General features: G+C 47.3%; 1 protein-coding gene across 1 annotated transcript in view; it reads right to left on the bottom strand.

The window, feature by feature from the left end:
- LOC121586775 (solute carrier family 45 member 4) overlaps positions 1 to 22052 on the bottom strand; it is a 69009-nt gene that overhangs the window by 34334 nt on the left and 12623 nt on the right. Inside the window, exon 3 of the mRNA XM_045226426.1 lies at positions 4785 to 5595. Coding sequence (XP_045082361.1) covers positions 4785 to 5076 — 292 coding nt within the window. The 5' untranslated portion in view covers positions 5077 to 5595. The remainder of the gene's footprint in view (positions 1 to 4784; positions 5596 to 22052) is intronic.

Raw genomic sequence — 22052 nt, 5'->3', positions numbered from 1 at the left:
ATGGAAGACATACAAGACCACTGATAATCTCCCTCGATCTGGGGCTCCACGCAAGATCTCACCCCGTGGGGTCAAAATGATCACAAGAACGGTGAGCAAAAATCCCAGAACCACACGGGGGGACCTAGTGAATGACCTGCAGAGAGCTGGGACCAAAGTAACAAAGCCTACCATCAGTAACACACTACGCCGCCAGGGACTCAAATCTTGCAGTGTCAGACGTGTCCCCCTGCTTAAGCCAGTACATGTCCAGGCCCGTCTGAAGTTTGCTAGAGTGCATTTGGATGATCCAGAAGAGGATTGGGAGAATGTCATATGGTCAGATGAAACCAAAATATAACTTTTTGGTAAAAACTCAACTCGTCGTGTTTGGAGGACAAAGAATGCTGAGTTGCATCCAAAGAACACCATACCTACTGTGAAGCATGGGGTTGGAAACATCATGCTTTGGGGCTGTTTTTCTGCAAAGGGACCAGGACGACTGATCCGTGTAAAGGAAAGAATGAATGGGGCCATGTATCGTGAGATTTTGAGTGAAAACCTCCTTCCATCAGCAAGGGCATTGAAGATGAAACGTGGCTGGGTCTTTCAGCATGACAATGATCCCAAACACACTGCCTGGGCAACGAAGGAGTGGCTTCGTAAGAAGCATTTCAAGGTCCTGGAGTGGCCTAGCCAGTCTCCAGATCTCAACCCCATAGAAAATCTTTGGAGGGAGTTGAAAGTCCGTGTTGCCCAGCGACAGCCCCAAAACATCACTGCTCTAGAGGAGATCTGCATGGAGGAATGGGCCAAAATACCAGCAACAGTGTGTGAAAACCTTGTGAAGTCTTACAGAAAACGTTTGACCTGTGTCATTGCCAACAAAGGGTATACAACAAAGTATTGAGAAACTTTTGTTATTGACCAAATACTTATTTTCCACCATAATTTGCAAATAAATTCATTAAAAATCCTACAATGTGATTTTCTGGAAAAAAAAATCTAATTTTTTCTGTCATAGTTGACGTGTACCTATGATGAAAATTACAGGCCTCTCTCATCTTTTTAAGTGGGAGAACTTGCACAATTGGTGGCTGACTAAATACTTTTTTTCCCCACTGTATCACAGTTTTCCTTAACCAATTATGTTCTTTAATGCAAGGCCGACAGACAAGTTCCTTACTTTCTCCCCCTTCCACTTTCCTCTTCCACTTTTGCGGTAAGGCTGCAATTATTTGGTTGTAATTTTGGGTAGAGCAGACATTTCCATATGTTTTTGTTAGCTGCATGTGCGACATAACTCCACCAGTCCTACCGATGATATCATTTACGAAGATTATACCTTTTTTAAACATTCTGTCAAAAAATAAAGGTTTTTTGTCAATTAGTATATTTGAATTTAACCACAATATTTGTTGCATTATTTGTTCTGTCGTTTCTGGAGGATTAAATTGAAATTGCAACCAACTTTCTATGGCTTGTTTTAGAAATAGTGATATTTGGGGGATTATTTCCTTTTCAAATAACAAAGTGAGAGGTTGTAATCTGAATAAAGGGAAAAAGGCCTTTCTTGAACATTGGGTGAGACAATCTTACTAATTTGCTTGAGAACCAGTTCGGATTTAAGTATAACTTTTGTATGACTGAAGCTTTTAGTGATAGGTCTAATGCTTTAATATTTAATAATTTCTGTCCTCCGATTTCATATTCATTATATAAATATGCCCTTTTAATTTTGTCTGGCTTGCCGTTCCAAATAAAATTGAATATTTTTTTCTCATATAATTTAAAAAACTGTTCGCTAGGCGTAGGCAAGACCATAAGCAAATAGGTAAACTGGGATAATACTAAAGAGTTAATCTGGGTGATTTTCCCACAAATTGACAGGTATTTTCGTTTCCATGGTAGTAAGATCTTATCTATTTTTGCTAACTTTCTATTAAAATTTATTGAAGTGAGATCATTTATTTCCTTTGGGATATGTATTCCGAGTATATCCACATCACCATCAGACCATTTTATTGGTAAACTACATGGTAATGTAACATTTTTATTTTTTTGTGATCCAATACGTAATATAGTACAATTGTCATAATTTGGTTGTAATCCAGAGAGGTTAGAAAATGTATCTAGATCCTCTATGAGGCTGTGGAGGGATTCTAGTTGTGGATTTAAAAGAAAACATGAATCATCAGCGTACAATGACACCTGTTTTTAAGCCCTGTATTTCTAATCCTCTGATATTATTATTGGATCTGATTTTAATAGCTAACATTTCGATGGCCACAATAAATAGATATGCCAATAGTGGACAACCTTGTTTCACTCCTCTTGACAGTTTAAAACTTTCTGAGAAATAGCCATTATTTACTATTTTACACCTAGGGTTACTATACATGATTCTGACCCATTTTATAAGAGATTCTCCAAAATTGAAATGCTCCAGGCATTTATATATAAACCCCAGTCGAACTTTATCAAATGCCTTTTCGCAGTCTGCTATGAATAGCAGGCCTGGTTTCCCATATTTTCCATAGTGTTCTATTGTTTCCAATACTTGCCTTATATTATCTCCAATGTATCTTCCATGTAAAAAACCTGTCTGATTAGAATGAATAATATCCGACAATACCTTTTTAATTCTATGCGCTATACATTTTGCTAGGATTTTTGCATCACAACACTGAAGTGTAAGGGGCCTCCAATTTTGTAAATGGACTGGATCTATATACAATTAGCTTCAGTTAGAGGAGATGGAGGCGACTGAAAAGAAAACATATGCTTAAAGTACTTTGTTTATTCCTTCAAAATATCATTTGGTGAATTATGGGTGACTCCGTCAATTGTAACCAGTTTCATTAAGTTATTTTTGGTAGCATTCCTATGTTGAAGATTAAAAAAGAATTTTGTGCATTTTTCCCCATATTCCATCCAGTTTGCTTTATTTTTATAATATATTACACTTGATCTTTCTTGAATAAGTTTCTCCATTTCTTTTAGTTTTTCCTCTAATTTATTCTGAGCCTCTATGTTACAGTTTTTATTGCCATCTATCTGTTCTGTTAGACTTTCTATTTCCTTTCTTAGTATAAACTCTTTTGACCTAAATTGCTTTTGTTTTTGAGATGAGTACTGAATTGCATGGCCTCTAAAGGCACATTTAAAGGTGTTCCATACAATAAGGGGATTCGCTGTACCTATGTTATGTTGGAAAAAGTCAGTTATAAATTCCTTTGTTCTAATTATAAATAAATTATCATCCAATAGGCTTTGATAAAATTTCCAATATCCTCGCCCACGTGGAAATTCAGTAAGAGTAATGTATATGCCTATTATATGATGGTCCGACTGCATTCTGTCCCGTATCAACACTTTTTTTTTTACTTTTGGTGCCAACGAGAATGAGATAAGAAAGAAGTCAAGACGACTAGCTTGATTCAGTCTCTGCCATGTATATCTCACTAAGTCAGGATATTTAAGCCTCCATATATCTACTAGTTCTAATGTATCCATGACATTCACAATTTCCTTAAGAGCATGTGGGTGATTGTTTGTGGTGTGATTTCCTTTACGGTCCATTTAGCTATTTAAAACAGTATTATAATCCCCCACCATAATAATATTGTCTTGAGTTGCTTGCATGCTTGATAATTTATTATATATATTGTCAAAGAATTGTGGATCATCATTATTTGGTCCGTAAAGGTTAATGAGCCATATCTGTTTATGGTCCAATAACATATTTAAAATAATCCATCTACCTTGCGTATCTATTTGGACAATTTGCACATTCGGATCGAAATTACTATTAATTAATATCATCACCCCTTTTGAATTTCTTTGCCCATGGGAGAAGTATATTTCCCCCCCCATTCCTTTTTCCACGCAACTTTTCCTGTAAACAATAGATATTATATTCCTTCTCTTTGAGCCATGTAAATATTGTTCTTCTTTTGTTATTATCAGCTAAGCCATTACAATTATAACTGGCTATATTTATTTCACCATACACCATGATGAGATACAAGTTTCAAGTCTATTTATCATTATATATGTTTGTAAATTTACCAATAAAAAATAGCGTAATGATTGAGTGAATACTTGTAAATAAGGTATTTCTGTTTTTTATTTCTTATAAATTTGCAAACATTTCTAATAACCTGTTTTCGCTTTGTCATTATGGGATATTGTGTGTAGATTGCTGAGGATTTAAAAAAATGTAATCCATTTCAGAATAAGTCTGTAACGTAGCAAAATGTGGAAAAAGTCAAGGGGTCTGAATACTTTCCGAAGGCACTGTAGATGTGTGGATATGTTGTGTTGATATAGATGTGGGGATATGATGTGTTGATATAGATGTGGGGATATGTTGTGTTGATATAGATGTGGGGATATGTTGTGTTGATATAGAGGTGGGGATATGTTGTGTTGATATAGATGTGGGGATATAGGTGTGTTGATATAGCTGTGGGGATATGTTGTGTTGATATAGCTGTGGGGATATAGGTGTGTTGATATAGCTGTGGGGATATGTTGTGTTGATATAGCTGTGGGGATATAGATGTGGGGATATAGATGTGGGGATATGTTGTGTTGATATAGCTGTGGGGATATGTTGTGTTGGCAGCGTCAACAGTATAGTAGAGTATGTGAATTCACTCACCTGGCTCCTTCATCGTCTGCATGATTCTAGTTAACTCTTGCTGTGTGTGTATTTACATACATGTGTGTTTACATGCATGTGTGTACATGTCATTACAATGTTCATGCTTCTGTACAGTGACGTCTCAGATCTCTCTTACCTATTTGCAGCAGTACAGGCGTAACCAGGGCTGTTTCCATTGCGTAGCAGAACTCTCGTCCGAACATGACGGCGCCGTGCATCACCCACTGGCGCAGCGGGATCCGGTCTATAGACCCCTCGCTCACCGACTCCTCCTGGCATGACTCCAGCACGACACCTCCTCCTCCTCCGTTCCCTGTGGAGGCAGAGCCTGTGGTGGTCTTCTTAGCAGCAGGGACCACCATCACCCCCTGCATTTGCACAGCGTCGGTCTCAGAGTTCTGGGGAGCCATCTTCTTCCTCTTAGGCATGCACACGGCCAAACGCACAACCCTTCAGGCTCCAGAGATGTTTGGGGGGGATTCAAAACTAAATAAACAAATAGATCTGTATTCATACACCGGCGGCGACAGGTGTGAGCTCGTCCTCAAAGTAGCTCCCTCTGCAGTCGATGTCCTCAAACGTCGTTATCAGGAAGGAAGAATAATCTCTTAAACCGTACGATACATTCCTTGTGTGTTTCTCAAAGAGGTATTGTGTTGTTTTCAGGGTGGGCTGTCAACTCAGGCAGCTCAGAACCCCACAGGCAGGTTCATTTGGTGTGAAGAAGGACGTGTGGAAATTAGATGGCTTTTCCTCCCTTTTTGTGTTAGTTGGTTTACTGTCTATTGGAATCAGTAAAAATCCATATCAATTGCCATTCAGTTAATACCAGTTTCATGATGTGTGTGGAGGAGGTGCAGAAGAAGGAGGGCAGGCTGCAGGGCGGAGGGCAGGAGGCGACACAGGTGAGAGCTCCTCTGTGAATCCCCATCGAGTGGCCGATCAATCTGCACATACCCAGGATTCACCACGGGAATAGCCGCCAGTAATCCAGGGCCAGAGAGAGAGAGAGAGAGAGCGAGAGAGAGAGAGAGAGAGAGAGAGACAAATAGACAGAGAGAGAGAGAGAGTTAGTTAATAAAATGGTGTCCGGCAGACTGTAATGACAGTAACGTTTTTAAACTTCCAGTAAGACAGCCGAAAACTGAACCATGCCAACCTGTACTGAACCACACTAGCCTGATATAGAAGGATATGGGTCATATTGGATTGATTGTGTTAAAGGTGGAAACAGATTCACAACATTGTTCAAAACTCTTTGAGGTGAATCAAAGATGATTTGATGATTTAAGCATGTAAAGGCCTAGTTCATAGTCAACTGACTGTTAGCAGTGCTTTAACCCCTGGGCAGAGACTGTTGCATACTGTACAGGGTTGAGTAGAGGGTGGGAGGGAGGGAGGGAGGGAGGGAGGGAGGGAGGGAGAGAGGCCCCACGTTCTCCTCACACACCTCCCGGGGGCTTTTCAGTCTTCTCCTTTATCCTGTAAGAAGGCATGAATAATGCTGCCTTTAATAACCAACCCCTCCTGTCTGTCTCTGTGTATGTGTGTGTGTCTCTGTGTGTGTGTCTATCTCTGTGTGTGTGTCTGTGTGCGTGTGTGTACTGTTCTGTCCTGAACAAACAGCTAGGCATTAGCATGACTCAGAGGATGGGGTCTGGGACTCCTCGGAGAGATTAGGACGGGGAAATGGCATGTTGTAAGACTCGACACGTGAAACTTTAATTATAGACTTACTATTACGGCTAAACCTCTTTCTGATCAAGCCTAAGTAACTGAAAGAAAGAAAACAGACCACATTGTTAGGAGGGGGCTGATGAAAGCCAATGATGTAGTGGACTAGATTGGGAATAGTATGACATTTGGGACGCAATCTAGGAGATGGGCTGGTCTGTGTGAGTGAATCAGTAGCTTCCTGTTGGATTTTTAGGCAGAGGCACTGAGTGAGAAAAGGCATGTGATACAACATACAGTGATGTAGGCCTAGGTTTAGGCCTACAGATGTAGGATCTTAATTTTATCACCCAGTTGCAAGAGATCCTTCCTGCAACGCAATATTTTTTGTTTATTTGAGGTTTAAAAAGGCTTCTGAAGTTTGTAATTTCCCCAGCCCCCCAAAAACGTATCAACCCCTACAAAAATGTCCATTAAATTATAATCTACATTACCGGTTGCTGCTGGATTATTTTTCTGCTGTAACAAACTGGCTCAAATTAAGATCCTACATCTGTAAGTAATGCAGGCGAAACACTGGGTCTTCTGTGGCCCATCACTGAAACTTTACACCTTTTATCCTTTTGTAAGCTATAATCAATAACCACTATTATAACACTATTGTCACGCCCTGGCTCTGGGGACTCTTAAATATTGAGCCAGGGTGTGGACTTGTTATGTTTAGTTTTCATTGGGTCTGTTCTAGATCGTGCATATCTATGTTGGCCAGGGTGGTTCCCAATCAGAGACAGCTGTAGCTCGTTGTCTCTGATTGGGGTCCATACTTAGGCAGCCTTTTGGCACTTTAGTATTGTGGGAATGTTGTTCTGTATAGGTTTGTGTTGGTGAACCTTTAGACTTCACGTATCGTTTTGTTGTTTTTGTTGTTGTTGTAAAGTACTCATTAAAAGATGTACGCCTATCACGCTGCGCCTTGGTCTGCCTCTAATAACGATCGTGACAGAAGATCCCACCAAAACAGGACCAAGCAGCGTGTTCAGGAACAAACGCCGGGTAAGGAACAGGAGGTTACTCTAGTGGATGTCCTCCTCGGTTGGGGGAAGATCACGGAGGAGGAGGCCGTCCAGTGGTGCGGCCTGTTCCTGCTCCCCGCACCAAGCCAGTGGTGCGCGTCGCCAGCCCGGTCCGGCCTGTTCCTGCTCCCCGCACCAAGCCAGTGGTGCGCGTCGCCAGCCCGGTCCGGCCCGTTCCTGCTCCCCGCACCAGGCCAGGGGTGCGCGTCGCCAGTCCGGCCCGGCCTGTCCCTGTCCCTCGCACCAAGCCTGTGGTGCGGCGTCGCCAGCCCGGTCCGGCCTGTTCCTGCTCCCCGCACCAAGCCAGTGGTGCGCGTTGCCAGCCCGGTCCGGCCTGTTCCTGCTCCCCGCACCAAAAACAGTGGTGCGCGTCGTCAGCCCGTCCGGCCCGTTCCTGCTCCCCGCACCAAGCCAGTGGTGCGCGTCCGCCAGCCCGGTTCGGCCTGTACCTGCTCCCCGCACCAAGCCAGTGGTGCGCGTCGTCAGCCCGGGTTCGGCCTGTTCCTGCTCCCCGCACAAGCCAGTGGTGCACGTCGTCAGCCCGGTCCGGCCCGTTCCTGCTCCCCGCACCAAGCCAGTGGTGCGCTCGTCAGCCCGGTCCGCCCGTTCCTGCTCCCGCACCAAGCCAGTGGTGCGCGTCATCAGTCCGCACGGCCGTGCCCTGTTCCACCGGTGCCTGGTCCGCACCGGTCAGCTGCTCCCCTCCGGAGCAAGAGCAATCCGCTCCACGGTGTCCAGTCCAGCTCCGGCCAGCGGGACCAGACCAGGGGCGCTACGGGGGGTTAGCGAGAGAGTGGTGGTCACGCCCGGAGCCTGATCCGCCTCCGAGGCGGAATGCCCACCCGGCCCCTCCCCTGTTGTGTTTGGTTGGCGCGGTCGCAGTCCGCGCCTTTGGGGGTACTGTCACGCCCTGGCTCTGGGGACTCTTAAATGTTGAGCCAGGGTGTGGACTTGTTATGTTTAGTTTTCATTGGGTCTGCTCTAGATCGTTCATATCTATGTTGGCCAGGGTGGTTCCCAATCAGAGACAGCTGTAGCTCGTTGTCTCTGATTGGGGTCCATACTTAGGCAGCCTTTTGGCACATTAGTATTGTGGGATCTTGTTCTGTATAGGTTTGTGTTGGTGAACCTTTAGACTTCACGTATCGTTTTGTTGTTTTTGTTGTTGGTGTAAAGTACTCATTAAAAGATGTACGCCTATCACGCTGCGCCTTGGTCTGCCTCTAATAACGATCGTGACAACTATACTAGCTAAGCAGCCTTAAGATGCATCAAACCAGGGATAGCACATCTTTGAACACAGTGACAGTTACAATGTCTTCCAGTAAGATTCGAAATTAGAATGCCAATCACATCTCAGAACCGAGCACATTTTCAGAACACGACTGACTGCGGGGGCACGACAAAGATGGTGGATGAAAGAAGAGGTCTTTCTCAGAAAATAATGCTCACAGTTCAGGTATACTTAAGGGGTGGCTCTCCCAAAGTCAACAATGTGATAGCAGCTGGGTCTGGTCTACATAGTTCATTGACTGTATATGAACCAGACATTTTTTTGGGTGTGGGATGCCTCGCTTCCTCTTCCGTCTTTGGGCAGAATAGGAGCTCCGGTAGCAGTCAACCAAGACGTGTTAGCACCTGGAGGGCCGTGGAGGTTAATTGCATTGTGAGCTGACTGGGGAGGCTCTCTGGGTTAGGCCTAGCTCTCACACGGCCTGTAAGTCAGTCGTGAGTGAGAGAGAGGGGAGAGGGGGATAGAGAGAGGGGATAGGGGGATAGAGAGAGAGAAAGAGAGAGAGAGGGAGAGAGATAGAGAGAGAGAGAGAGAGAGGAGGGACAGGGGAGAGAGCGGAGGGACAGGGGAGAGAGCGGAGGGACAGGGGAGAGAGAGGAGGAGAGACAGGGGGAGAGAGGAGGGACAGGAGAGAGAGAGAGAGGAGAGACAGGGGGAAAGAAGAGACAGGGGGAGAGAGAGAGAGGAGAGACCGGGGGAGAGAGAAGAGACCGGGGGAGAGAGAGAGGAGGGACAGGGGGAGAGAGAGGAGGGACAGGGGGAGAGAGAGGAGAGACAGGGGGAAAGAAGAGACAGGGGGAGAGAGAGGAGAGACAGGGGGGAGAGAGAGGAGAGACAGGGGGAGAGAGAGGAGAAACGGGGGAGAGAGAGAAGAGACAGGGGGGGAGAGAGGAGAGACGGGGAGAGAGAGAGGAGAGACGGGAGAGGAGAGACGGCGGAGAGAGAGAGAGCGAGAGAGGAGAGAGGGGATGAGAGAGGGAGGGGGGAGAGAGAGGAGAGACGGGGGGAGAGGAGAGGGAGAGAGAGAGAGGAGAGACAGGGGGGAGAGAGGAGAGGGAGAGAGAGGAGAAACAGGGAGGAGAGAGGAGAGGGAGAGAGGAGAGACAGGGGGGAGAGAGGAGAGGGAGAACATGCTGAAGGGAGGCTGAGGGTACATAGAGCTGTGACTGTACATGAGGTGGCCAGGGTTTCAGAAGGACACTTCTACATATGAATGAGTGTGTCCTGGAACTGTTGGTTTAATGCATGCTCCATCTGAGATTACACTATCCAATGTCCACATTAACATTAAAATGTCTCTCCCTCACTCTGACACTCCTTTAAGTCTCAGATTTGTAACCAATGTAAGAGAAACTTCACATTTCAGGCATTTAGCAGATGCTCTTATCCAGAGCAATTTACAGGAGCAATTAGGGTTAAGTGCCTTGCTCAAGGGCACATCAACCGATTTTTCAACTAGTCAGCTCAGGGATTTGAACCAGCAACCTTTCAGTTACTGGCCCAACATTCTTAACCGCTAGGCTGCCTTCGCCATACCAATCTACAGTAGCTCACCTAGTCACATGAAAAGGTAAGGTAATACAGTAATGTAATACTTTTTCACTGTAATGTTCAACCACTGTAGCATTTCCACTACAGCCTACATTATGCTACAGTGGTAAAAAAATAAAAAATAAATAGACTATTAGTCCTTTTCAAGAATGCTGTTGCCAGGCAGAATAATGATCTCCACGTTCTAGTCTCTTCTCCACTGAACGCTATTGAGAGTGAAAAGCAAACAAAAAGGCCTTGGCAGAAACATTCTGTCGGTACGAGCAGAACAGGCTCAGACTCAGTGTGTCGTCTGTGAGTAAAAAGACCCTGTTACTACCTGCCCTCCCAGCCTGCCTGCCGCAGGACGGTTACATAACACAGTCACATGGTACTGCCCCCTCCACCCTGCACCACCACCACCACCTTTATCACACCAGGAGGGGGGCTGGGGTCCTGGGAGGCTGTGGAGACTGCTGGGAGCAGTGTGTGTGTGTGTGTATATGTGTGTGTGTGTGTGTGTGTGTGTGTGTGTGTGTGTGTGTGTGTGTGTGTGTGTGTGTGTGTGTGTGTGTGTGTCCGCGCAAGTGTGTGCGTGTGCAAGTGTTGTGAAAGGACACAGAATCCTCAAGGCCAAAACTAAAGCTTTTGGTTATGTAAGACAAAGTGTTAAATCTACATATTTCTGTAGACTGATATATGACAAGGTTATGTAGCCTAGGCCTATTGAGTTCAAAAGGCCAAAACAAAACTACACTGAACAAAAATATAAATGCAACATGCAACAATTTCAACGATTTTACTCAGTTACAGTTCATATAAAGGAAATCAGTCAATCTAGGGATTTCACATGACTGGGCAGGAGCGCAGCCATGGGTGGGCCTGGGACGGCATAGGCCCACCCACTGGGGAGCCAGGCCCAGCCAATCAGAATGAGTTTTTCCCCACGAAAAGGCTTTATTACAGATAGAAATACTCCTCAGTTTCATCAGCTGTCCGGGTGGTTTCAGACGATCCCGCAGAAGCCGGATGTGGAGGTCCTGGGCTGGCGTGGTTACACGTGGTCTGCGGTTATGAGGCCAGTTGGACGTACCGCCAAATTCTCTAAAACGACGTTGGAGGTGGCTTATGGTAGAGAAAACATTTTAAAGTGGCATTTTATTGTCCCCAGCACAAGGTGCACCTGTGTAATGACCATGCTGTTTAATCAGCTTCTTGATATGCCACAGCTGTCAGGTGGATGGATTATATTGGCAAAGGAGAAATGCTCACTAACAGGGATGTAAACAAATTTGTGCACAACATTTTAGAGAAATAAGCTTTTTGTGCATATGGAAAACTTCTGGGATATTTTATATCAGCTCATGAAACATGGGACCAACACTTTACATGTTGCGTTTATATTTTTGTTCAGTGTAAATTGGGACCAAACTTGATATTTTGTCAAGCTTACAGTCTTGAGTGGCAGAATGGGGCCAGGGAAGGACCTTCAGTTCTAGAACACTGGGAGAGATAGCCTTCAATGTCAGGTCACCCAACACCAGCATTCATAGAAGTTCAAATACTATAACCTCCTATGTTACCCAACTCTAGGGATAAACAGTTGTTCACATGTAGCTCCAAAACAGAAGTTGTAACTTCATGTTCTCTCAGGGGGGAAGTAAGATCAGTATGATGATAATGTCTATAGATCTAGATAGGATACAGTTTATCCTTAGAGACTCATTATCAGGCAAAGAGTCAATACAGGTCTAAGATTGAATCATACTACACTGGCTCTGACGCTCGTCGGATGTGGCAGGGCTTGAAAACTATTACAGACTACAAAGGGAAGCACAGCCGCGAGCTGCCCAGTGACACAAGCCTACCAGACGAGCTAAACCACTTCTATGCTCGCTTCGAGGCAAGCAACACTGAAGCATGCATGAGAGCACCAGCTGTTCCGGACGACTATGTGATCACGCTCTCCGTAGCCGATGTGAGTAAGACTTTTAAGCAGGTCAACATTCACAAGGCCGCAGGGCCAGACGGATTACCAGGACGTGTACTCCGAGCATGTGCTGACCAACTGGCAAGTGTCTTCACTGACATTTTTCAACATGTCCCTGACTGAGTCTGTAATACCAACATGTTTCAAAGCAGACCACCATAGTCCCCGTGCCCAAGAACTCTAAGATAACCTGCCTAAATGACTACCGACCCGTAGCACTGACGTCTGTAGCCATGAAGTGCTTTGAAAGACTGGTCATGGCTCACATCAACAGCATAATCCCAGAAACCCTAGACCCACTCCAATTTGCATACCGCCCCAACAGATCCACAGATGATGCAATCTCTATCGCACTCCACTGCCCTTTCCCACCTGGACAAGAGGAACACCTACGTGAGAATGCTATTCATTGACTACAGCTCAGCATTCAACACCATAGTGCCCTCTAAGCTCATCACTAAGCTAAGGATCCTGGGACTAAACACCTCCCTCTGCAACTGGATCCTGGACTTCCCTGACGGGCCGCCCCCAGGTGGTAAGGGGTAGGTAACAACACATCTGCCACACTGATCCTCAACAAGGGGGCCCCTCAGGGGTGCGTGCTCAGTCCCCTCCTGTACTCTCTGTTCACCCATGACTGCATGGCCAGGCACGACTCCAACACCATCATTAAGTTTGCCGACGACACAACAGTGGTAGGCCTGATCACCGACAACGATGAGACAGCCTATAGGGAGGAGGTCAGAGATCTGGCCGTGTGGTGCCAGGACAACAACCTCTCCCCTCAACGTGACCAAGACAAAGGAGATGATTGTGGACTACAGGAAAAAAAAAGAGGACTGAGCACGCCCCCCATTCTCATCGACGGGGGCTGTAGTGGAACAGGTTGAGAGCTTCAAGTTCCTTGGTGTCCACATCACCAACGAACTATCATGGTCCAAACACACCAAGACAGTCGTGAAGAGGGCACGACAAAGCCTATTCCCCCCTCAGGAGACTAAAAAGATTTGGCATGGGTCCTCAGATCCTCAAAAAATTCTACAGCTGCACCATCGAGAGCATCCTGACTGGTTGCATCACCGCCTGGTATGGCAACTGCTTGGCCTCTGACCGCAAGGCACTACAGAGGGTAGTGCGTACGGCCCAGTACATCACTGGGGCAAAGCTCCCTGCCATCCAAGACCTCTATACCAGGCGGTGTCAGAGGAAGGCCCTCAAATTGTCAAAGACTCCAGCCACCCTAGTCATAGACTGTTCTCTCTGCTACCGCACGGCAAGCGGTACCGGAGTGCCAAGTCTAGGTCCAAAAGACTTCTCAACAGCTTCTACCCCCAAGCCATAAGACTCCTGAACAGCTAATCATGGCTACCCGGACTATTTGCACTGCCCCCCACCCCATCCTTTTTACGCTGCTGCTACTCTGTTAAGTATTTATGCATAGTCACTTTAACTCTACCCACATGTACATATTACCTCAACTACCTCAACTAGCCGGTGCCCCCGCACATTGACTATGCAACGGTACCCCCCTGTATATATAGCCTCCCTACTGTCACTTTATTTTACTGTATATATGCCTCCCTACTGTCACTTTATTTCACTTCTGCTCTTTTTTCTCAACACTTTTTTGTTGTTGTTTTATTCTTACTTTTTGTTTAAAATAAATGCACTGTTGGTTAAGGGCTGTAAGTAAGCATTTCACTGTAATGTCTGCACCTGTTGTATTCGGCGCATGTGACCAATACAATTTGATTTGATTTGATTTGATTTTATCATGGCATCTCTAGAAGTTGTTTGTACTTGTAAGTATGTAGCCTATATGTGTGTGTGTGTGTGTGTGTGTGTGTTATACGTGTGTGTGTGTGTGTGTGTGTGTGTGTATACGCGTGTGTATGTGTGTGTGTGTGTGTGTGTATACGTGTGTGTGTGTGTGTGTGTGTGTGTATACGCGTGTGTGTGTGTGTGTATACGTGTGTGTGTGTGTGTGTGTGTGTGTGTGTGTGTGTGTGTATACGCGTGTGTGTGTACTACTTGACTGACCCAAATAGAGGCCCAGATATGGATTACACAAGGCAGACTGTGGAGTCGGGAGGCCAGCTAACCAACCAGGCAGGCAGGGGAGGACAGGGGGAGGACAGGGGGAGGACAGGGGGAGGACAGGGGGAGGACAGTGGGACAAATAACCACCACCCACAACACACCCAGAGAGAGCTGGGCTGGGCAGACTGGTGACGCCTTATTCATGATTGGCCATTTATATTTGAATTGTTGTCCAATGGCATTGATGAGGACAACAAGGCTGTATACCCATTGATCAATTCATCTATGATGGTGTATTTGATGAGCCACCTCCAAGCCATGAGCCATCTGACCTATCGGAGTGTGTTGCATGGTGGCCATTTTGTAAGCTGGGTGACTCACTGACTGTCCATAGAAATTATTGATATTTGCTGAGCTAGAGGTTAGACGGTCGGCTTAGGGGGGTAAGCTGCTGTAACCTTCTGATCACAGAGCCATTTACAACTCACTGCCCCGCATACCACATCTCTCTAGGTCAGGTCACAGCATACCACGTCTCTAGGTCAGGTCACAGCATACCACATCTCTCTAGGTCAGGTCACAGCATACCACATCTCTCTAAGTCAGGTCACAGCATACCACATCTCTCTAGGTCAGGTCACAGCATACCACATCTCCCTAGGTCAGGTCACAGCCTACCACATCTCCCTAGGTCAGGTCACAGCATACCACATGTCTCTAGGTCAGGTCACAGCATACCACATGTCTCTAGGTCAGGTCACAGCATACCACATCTCTCTAGGTCAGGGAAAAATAACTGACCCTCCAGTTCACATACAGTACACTTTAGGCCCCGTCTAGCTGACAGCCCTGACCCTCCAGTTCCACATACAGTACACGCAGAGTGATCGATTGCACTGAAACGTGAAAATGAAAACCCTCTGTTAAAAACAAGCAGGCCCGCCAGGATCGTTCAAGGTGATGCAGCCGTCTTCCCCTAACAACAACATAAGAACCACGTTCAAAAGTAACAAAGCAGAAGAAAATGAGGCTAAAAACAACTCTACGAGTTAGGCTTAGGCTCCGCCCAGCGAGGACACAATATTCTGGCCAGAGTGTGTGGACAGCACCCCATGGTCTGATCTGGGAGCTCCTGATAAGACACACCACCACTTCCGATAAGGCCAAACCGAAACCTCCAGCTCAGCGTCGGGTTGACCTTACTGACACCCACACGTACAGTACCCACACACAGACGCAATAATCAACTGCAGCCTATTTTTAGAATAGAATAGGCTACTATCTACAACAAGAAATGGCCCTGTGGCAGTCTCATGTAGCCCGCCTTTAATCAACATATAATAGATACAGAGCGTAACTATAGATTAACACTAAAGTGGTGTTATTGCATGCACCATTCAATGTAGGCTAACTTCCCCCATCTCATCCTGGCTATTCAGTATGGTGAAACGTGCATTTAATTGGTTTTCCCAGAGCCTGGTGGTGACATCAACTCCAGGAACTTTAGCTACAGATAATATTTTTTTTCGCTATGCTAATACCCTCTGCTCTGTTTAATCCCAGCTTTCCCAGCATGCTCCACACAGGACACAGCACAATGAGCAGACAGACAGAAAGACACTGACTGACGCTGTTAAAGGCCATAGTGTTACACAACTGCTGACCAACACATAAATGGCAAGGTACTGTAGGGACTGTAAGGACGGTAGGGAATGTAGGTCAGTAGGGACTGTACGTCAGTAGGAACTGTAGGTCAGTAGGTACTGTAGGGACTGTAGGTCAGTAGGAACTGTAGGTCAGTAGGAACTGTTGGTCAGTAGGGACTGTAGGTCAGTAGGGACTGTAGGTCAGTAGGTACTGTAGGGTCAGTGGGTACTGTAGGGACTGTAGGTCAGTAGGAACTGTTGGTCAGTAGGGACTGTAGGTCAGTAGGTACTGTAGGGACTGTAGGTCAGTAGGGACTGTTGGTCAGTAGGGACTGTAGGGACTGTAGGGACTGTAGGTCAGTAGGGACTGTAGGTACTGTAGGGACTGTTGTCAGCTGGGACTGTAGGTACTGTAGGGACTGTAGGTTAGTAGGGACTGTAGGTCAGTAGGGACTGTAGGTCAGTAAGAACTGTAGGTCAGTAGGGACTGTAGGTCAGTAAGAACTGTAGGTCAGTAGGGACTGTTGGTCAGTAGGGACTGTTGGTCAGTAGGGACTGTAGGGACTGTAGGGACTGTAGGTCAGTAGGGACTGTAGGTACTGTAGGGACTGTAGGTCAGTAGGGACTGTAGGTCAGTAAGAACTGTTGGTCAGTAAGAACTGTAGGTCAGTAGGGACTGTTGGTCAGTAAGAACTGTAGGTCAGTAGGGACTGTTGGTCAGTAGGGACTGTTGGTCAGTAGGGACTGTTGGTCAGTAGGGACTGTAGGGACTGTAGGGACTGTAGGTCAGTAGGGACTGTAGGTACTGTAGGGACTGTAGGTCAGTAGGGACTGTAGGTCAGTAAGAACTGTTGGTCAGTAAGAACTGTAGGTCAGTAGGGACTGTTGGTCAGTAAGAACTGTAGGTCAGTAGGGAATGTAGGTCAGTAGGGACTGTAGGTCAGTAGGGACTGTAGGTCAGTAGGGACTGTAGGTACTGTAGGGACTGTAGGTTAGTAGGGACTGTAGGTCAGTAGGGACTGTAGGTCAGTAAGAACTGTAGGTCAGTAGGGACTGTAGGTCAGTAAGAACTGTAGGTCAGTAGGGACTGTTGGTCAGTAGGGACTGTTGGTCAGTAGGGACTGTAGGGACTGTAGGGACTGTAGGTCAGTAGGGACTGTAGGTACTGTAGGGACTGTAGGTCAGTAGGGACTGTAGGTCAGTAAGAACTGTTGGTCAGTAAGAACTGTAGGTCAGTAGGGACTGTTGGTCAGTAAGAACTGTAGGTCAGTAGGGACTGTTGGTCAGTAGGGACTGTTGGTCAGTAGGGACTGTTGGTCAGTAGGGACTGTAGGGACTGTAGGGACTGTAGGGACTGTAGGTCAGTAGGGACTGTAGGTACTGTAGGGACTGTAGGTCAGTAGGGACTGTAGGTCAGTAAGAACTGTTGGTCAGTAAGAACTGTAGGTCAGTAGGGACTGTTGGTCAGTAAGAACTGTAGGTCAGTAGGGAATGTAGGTCAGTAGGGACTGTAGGTCAGTAGGGACTGTAGGTCAGTAGGGACTGTAGGTCAGTAGGTACTGTAGGGACTGTAGGGACTGTAGGTCAGTAGGTACTGTAGGGACTGTAGGGACTGTAGGTCAGTAGGGACTGTTGGTCAGTAGGGACTGTAGGGACTGTAGGGACTGTAGGTCAGTAGGGACTGTAGGTACTGTAGGGACTGTAGGTCAGTAGGGACTGTAGGTCAGTAAGAACTGTTGGTCAGTAAGAACTGTAGGTCAGTAGGGACTGTTGGTCAGTAAGAACTGTAGGTCAGTAGGGAATGTAGGTCAGTAGGGACTGTAGGTCAGTAGGGACTGTAGGTAAGTAGGGACTGTAGGTCAGTAGGGACTGTAGGTCAGTAGGTACTGTAGGTCAGTAGGTACTGTAGGTCAGTAGCGACTGTAGGTCAGTAGGGACTGTAGGTCAGTAGGGACTGTAGGGACTGTAGGTCAGTAGGTACTGTTGGTCAGTAGGGACTGTATGTCAGTAGGGACTGTTGGTCAGTAGGTACTGTAGGTCAGTAGGGACTGTAGGTCAGTAGGGACTGTAGGTCAGTAGGGACTGTAGGTCAGTAGGGACTGTAGGTACTGTAGGGACTGTAGGTACTGTAGGGACTGTAGGTCAGTAGGTACTGTAGGGACTGTAGGGACTGTAGGTCAGTAGGTACAGTAGGGGCTGTAGGGACTGTAGGTCAGTAGGTACAGTAGGGGCTGTAGGGACTGTAGGTCAGTAGGTACTGTAGGTCAGTAGGGACTGTTGTCAGCTGGGACTGTAGGTACTGTAGGGACTGTAGGTTAGTAGGGACTGTAGGTCAGTAGGGACTGTAGGTCAGTAGGTACTGTAGGGGCTGTAGGGACTGTAGGTCAGTAGGGACCGTAGGTCAGTAGAGACCGTTGGTCAGAAGGGACTGTAGGTCAGTAGGGACTGTAGGTCAGTAGGGACTGTAGGGACTGTAGGGACTGTAGGTCAGTAGGTACAGTAGGGGCTGTAGGGACTGTAGGTCAGTAGGTACTGTAGGTCAGTAGGGACTGTTGTCAGCTGGGACTGTAGGTACTGTAGGGACTGTAGGTTAGTAGGGACTGTAGGTCAGTAGGGACTGTAGGTCAGTAGGTACTGTAGGGGCTGTAGGGACTGTAGGTCAGTAGGGACCGTAGGTCAGTAGAGACCGTTGGTCAGTAGGGACTGTAGGTCAGTAGGGACTGTAGGTCAGTAGGTACTGTAGGTCAGTAGGTACTGTAGGTCAGTAGGTACTGTAGGTCAGTAGGTACTGTAGGGACTGTAGGGTCAGTAGGTACTGTAGGGACTGTAGGTCAGTAGGGACTGTAGGTCAGTAGGTACTGTAGGGACTGTAGGTCAGTAGGGACTGTTGGTCAGTAGGGACTGTTGGTCAGTAGGGACTGTAGGTCAGTAGGGACTGTAGGGTCAGTAGGTACTGTAGGGACTGTTGGTCAGTAGGGACTGTAGGTCAGTAGGTACTGTAGGGACTGTAGGTCAGTAGGGACTGTTGGTCAGTAGGGACTGTTGGTCAGTAGGGACTGTAGGTCAGTAGGGACTGTAGGTCAGTAGGGACTGTAGGGACTGTATGGACTGTAGGTCAGTAGGGACTGTTGGTCAGTAAGAACTGTAGGTCAGTAGGGACTGTAGGTCAGTAGGGACTGTTGGTCAGTAAGAACTGTAGGTCAGTAGGGAATGTAGGTCAGTAGGGACTGTTGGTCAGTAGGGACTGTAGGTAAGTAGGGACTGTAGGTCAGTAGGGACTGTAGGTCAGTAGGGACTGTAGGGACTGTAGGTCAGTAGGTACTGTTGGTCAGTAGGGACTGTATGTCAGTAGGGACTGTTGGTCAGTAGGGACTGTAGGTCAGTAGGGACTGTAGGTCAGTAGGGACTGTAGGTCAGTAGGGACTGTAGGTCAGTAGGGACTGTTAGTCAGTAGGGACTGTAGGTGCTGTAGGGACTGTAGGTCAGTAGGTACTGTAGGTCAGTAGGTACTGTAGGTCAGTAGGGACTGTAGGTCAGTAGGGACTGTAGGGACTGTAGGGACTGTAGGTCAGTAGGTACTGTAGGTCAGTAGGTACAGTAGGGACTATAGGTACTGTAGGGACTGTAGGTCAGTAGGTACTGTAGGTCAGTAGGGACTGTAGGGACTGTAGGGACTGTAGGTCAGTAGGTACAGTAGGGGCTGTAGGGACTGTAGGTCAGTAGGTACTGTAGGTCAGTAGGGACTGTTGTCAGCTGGGACTGTAGGTACTGTAGGGACTGTAGGTTAGTAGGGACTGTAGGTCAGTAGGGACTGTAGGTCAGTAGGTACTGTAGGGGCTGTAGGGACTGTAGGTCAGTAGGGACCGTAGGTCAGTAGAGACCGTTGGTCAGAAGGGACTGTAGGTCAGTAGGGACTGTAGGTCAGTTGGGACTGTAGGTCAGTAGGGACTGTAGGTCAGTAGGGACTGTAGGGACTGTAGGTCAGTAGGGACTGTAGGTCAGTAGGGACTGTTGGTCAGTAGGGACTGTTGGTCAGTAGGGACTGCAGGTACTGTAGGGACTGTAGGTACTGTAGGGACTGTAGGTCAGTAGGTACTGTAGGTCAGTAGGGACTGTAGGTCAGTAGGGACTGTAGGGACTGTAGGTCAGTAGGGACTGTTGGTCAGTAGGGACTGTTGGTCAGTAGGTACTGTAGGGACTGTAGGTCAGTAGGGACTGTAGGTCAGTAGGTACTGTAGGTCAGTAGGTACTGTAGGTCAGTAGGGACTGTAGGTACTGTAGGGACTGTAGGTCAGTAGGGACTGTTGGTCAGTAGGGACTGTAGGTCAGTAGGGACTGTAGGTCAGTAGGGACTGTTGGTCAGTAGGGACTGTGGGTCAGTAGGGACTGTTGGTCAGTAGGGACTGTAAGTCAGTAGGGACTGTAAGTCAGTAGGGACTGTAGGGTCTGTAGGTACTGTAGGGACTGTAGGTCAGTAGGGACTGTAGGTACTGTAGGTCTGTAGGTCAGTAGGGACTGTTGGTCATTAGGGACTGTAGGTCAGTAGGGACTGTAGATCAGTAGGGACTGATGGTCAGTAGGGACTGATGGTCAGTAGGGACTGTAGGGACTGTAGGTCAGTAGGGACTGTAGGTCAGTAGGGATTGTTGGTCAGTGGGGACTGTAGGTACTGTAGGGACTGTAGGTCAGTAGGGACTGTAGGGACTGTAGGGACTGTAAGTCAGTAGGGACTGTAGGTCAGTAGGGATTGTTGGTCAGTAGGGACTGTAGGTACTGTAGGGACTGTTGGTCAGTAGGGACTGTTGGTCAGTAGGGACTGTAGGTACTGTAGGGACTGTAGGGAATGTAGGTCAGTAGGGACTGTAGGTCAGTAGGGATTGTTGGTCAGTAGGGACTGTAGGTCAGTAGGGACTGTAGGTCAGTAGGGACTGTAGGTCAGTAGGGACTGTAGGGACTGTTGGTCAGTAGGGACTGTAGGTACTGTAGGGACTGTAGGGAATGTAGGAACTGTAGGGACTATAGGGACTGTAGGTCAGTAGGGACTGTAGGTCAGTAGGGACTGTAGGGACAGTAGGTACTGTAGGGACTGTAGGGAATGTAGGAACTGTAGGGACTGTAGGTCAGTAGGGACTGCAGGTCAGTAGGGGAAGTAGGTACTGTAGGGACTGTTGGTCAGTAGGGGCTGTAGGTCAGTAGGGACTGTAGGGTCAGTAGGGACTGTAGGGACTGTAGGTCAGTAGGGACTGTAGGTACTGTAGGGACTGTAGGGACTGTAGGTCAGTAGGGACTGCAGGTCAGTAGGGGAAGTAGGTACTGTAGGGACTGTAGGTCAGTAGGGACTGTAGGGTCAGTAGGTACTGTAGGAACTGTAGGTCAGTAGGGACTGTAGGTCAGTAGGGACTGTAGGTACTGTAGGGACTGTAGGTCAGTAGGGACTGTAGGTCAGTTGGGACTGTAGGTCAGTAGGGACTGTAGGGACTGTAGGTACTGTAGGGACTGTAGGTCAGTAGGGACTGTAGGTCAGTAGGGACTGTTGGTCAGTAGGGACTGTTGGTCAGTAGGGACTGTAGGTACTGTAGGGACTGTAGGTCAGTAGGGACTGCAGGTCAGTAGGGGAAGTAGGTACTGTAGGGACTGTAGGTCAGTAGGGACTGTAGGGTCAGTAGGTACTGTAGGAACTGTAGGTCAGTAGGGACTGTAGGTCAGTAGGGACTGTAGGGACTGTTGGTCAGTAGGGACTGTAGGTACTGTAGGGACTGTAGGAACTGTAGGAACTATAGGGACTGTAGGTCAGTAGGGACTGTAGGTCAGTAGGGACTGTAGGGACAGTAGGTACTGTAGGGACTGTAGGGAATGTAGGAACTGTAGGGACTGTAGGTCAGTAGGGACTGCAGGTCAGTAGGGGAAGTAGGTACTGTAGGGACTGTTGGTCAGTAGGGGCTGTAGGTCAGTAGGGACTGTAGGGTCAGTAGGGACTGTAGGGACTGTAGGTCAGTAGGGACTGTAGGTACTGTAGGGACTGTAGGGACTGTAGGTCAGTAGGGACTGCAGGTCAGTAGGGGAAGTAGGTACTGTAGGGACTGTAGGTCAGTAGGGACTGTAGGGTCAGTAGGTACTGTAGGAACTGTAGGTCAGTAGGGACTGTAGGTCAGTAGGG

The sequence above is a fragment of the Coregonus clupeaformis genome, chromosome 17 (assembly GCF_020615455.1).
Source record: "Coregonus clupeaformis isolate EN_2021a chromosome 17, ASM2061545v1, whole genome shotgun sequence".
Taxonomy (NCBI): domain Eukaryota; kingdom Metazoa; phylum Chordata; class Actinopteri; order Salmoniformes; family Salmonidae; genus Coregonus; species Coregonus clupeaformis.
Note: the sequence above shows the minus strand (reverse complement) of the source record. Positions and strands in the feature narration are given on the sequence as shown.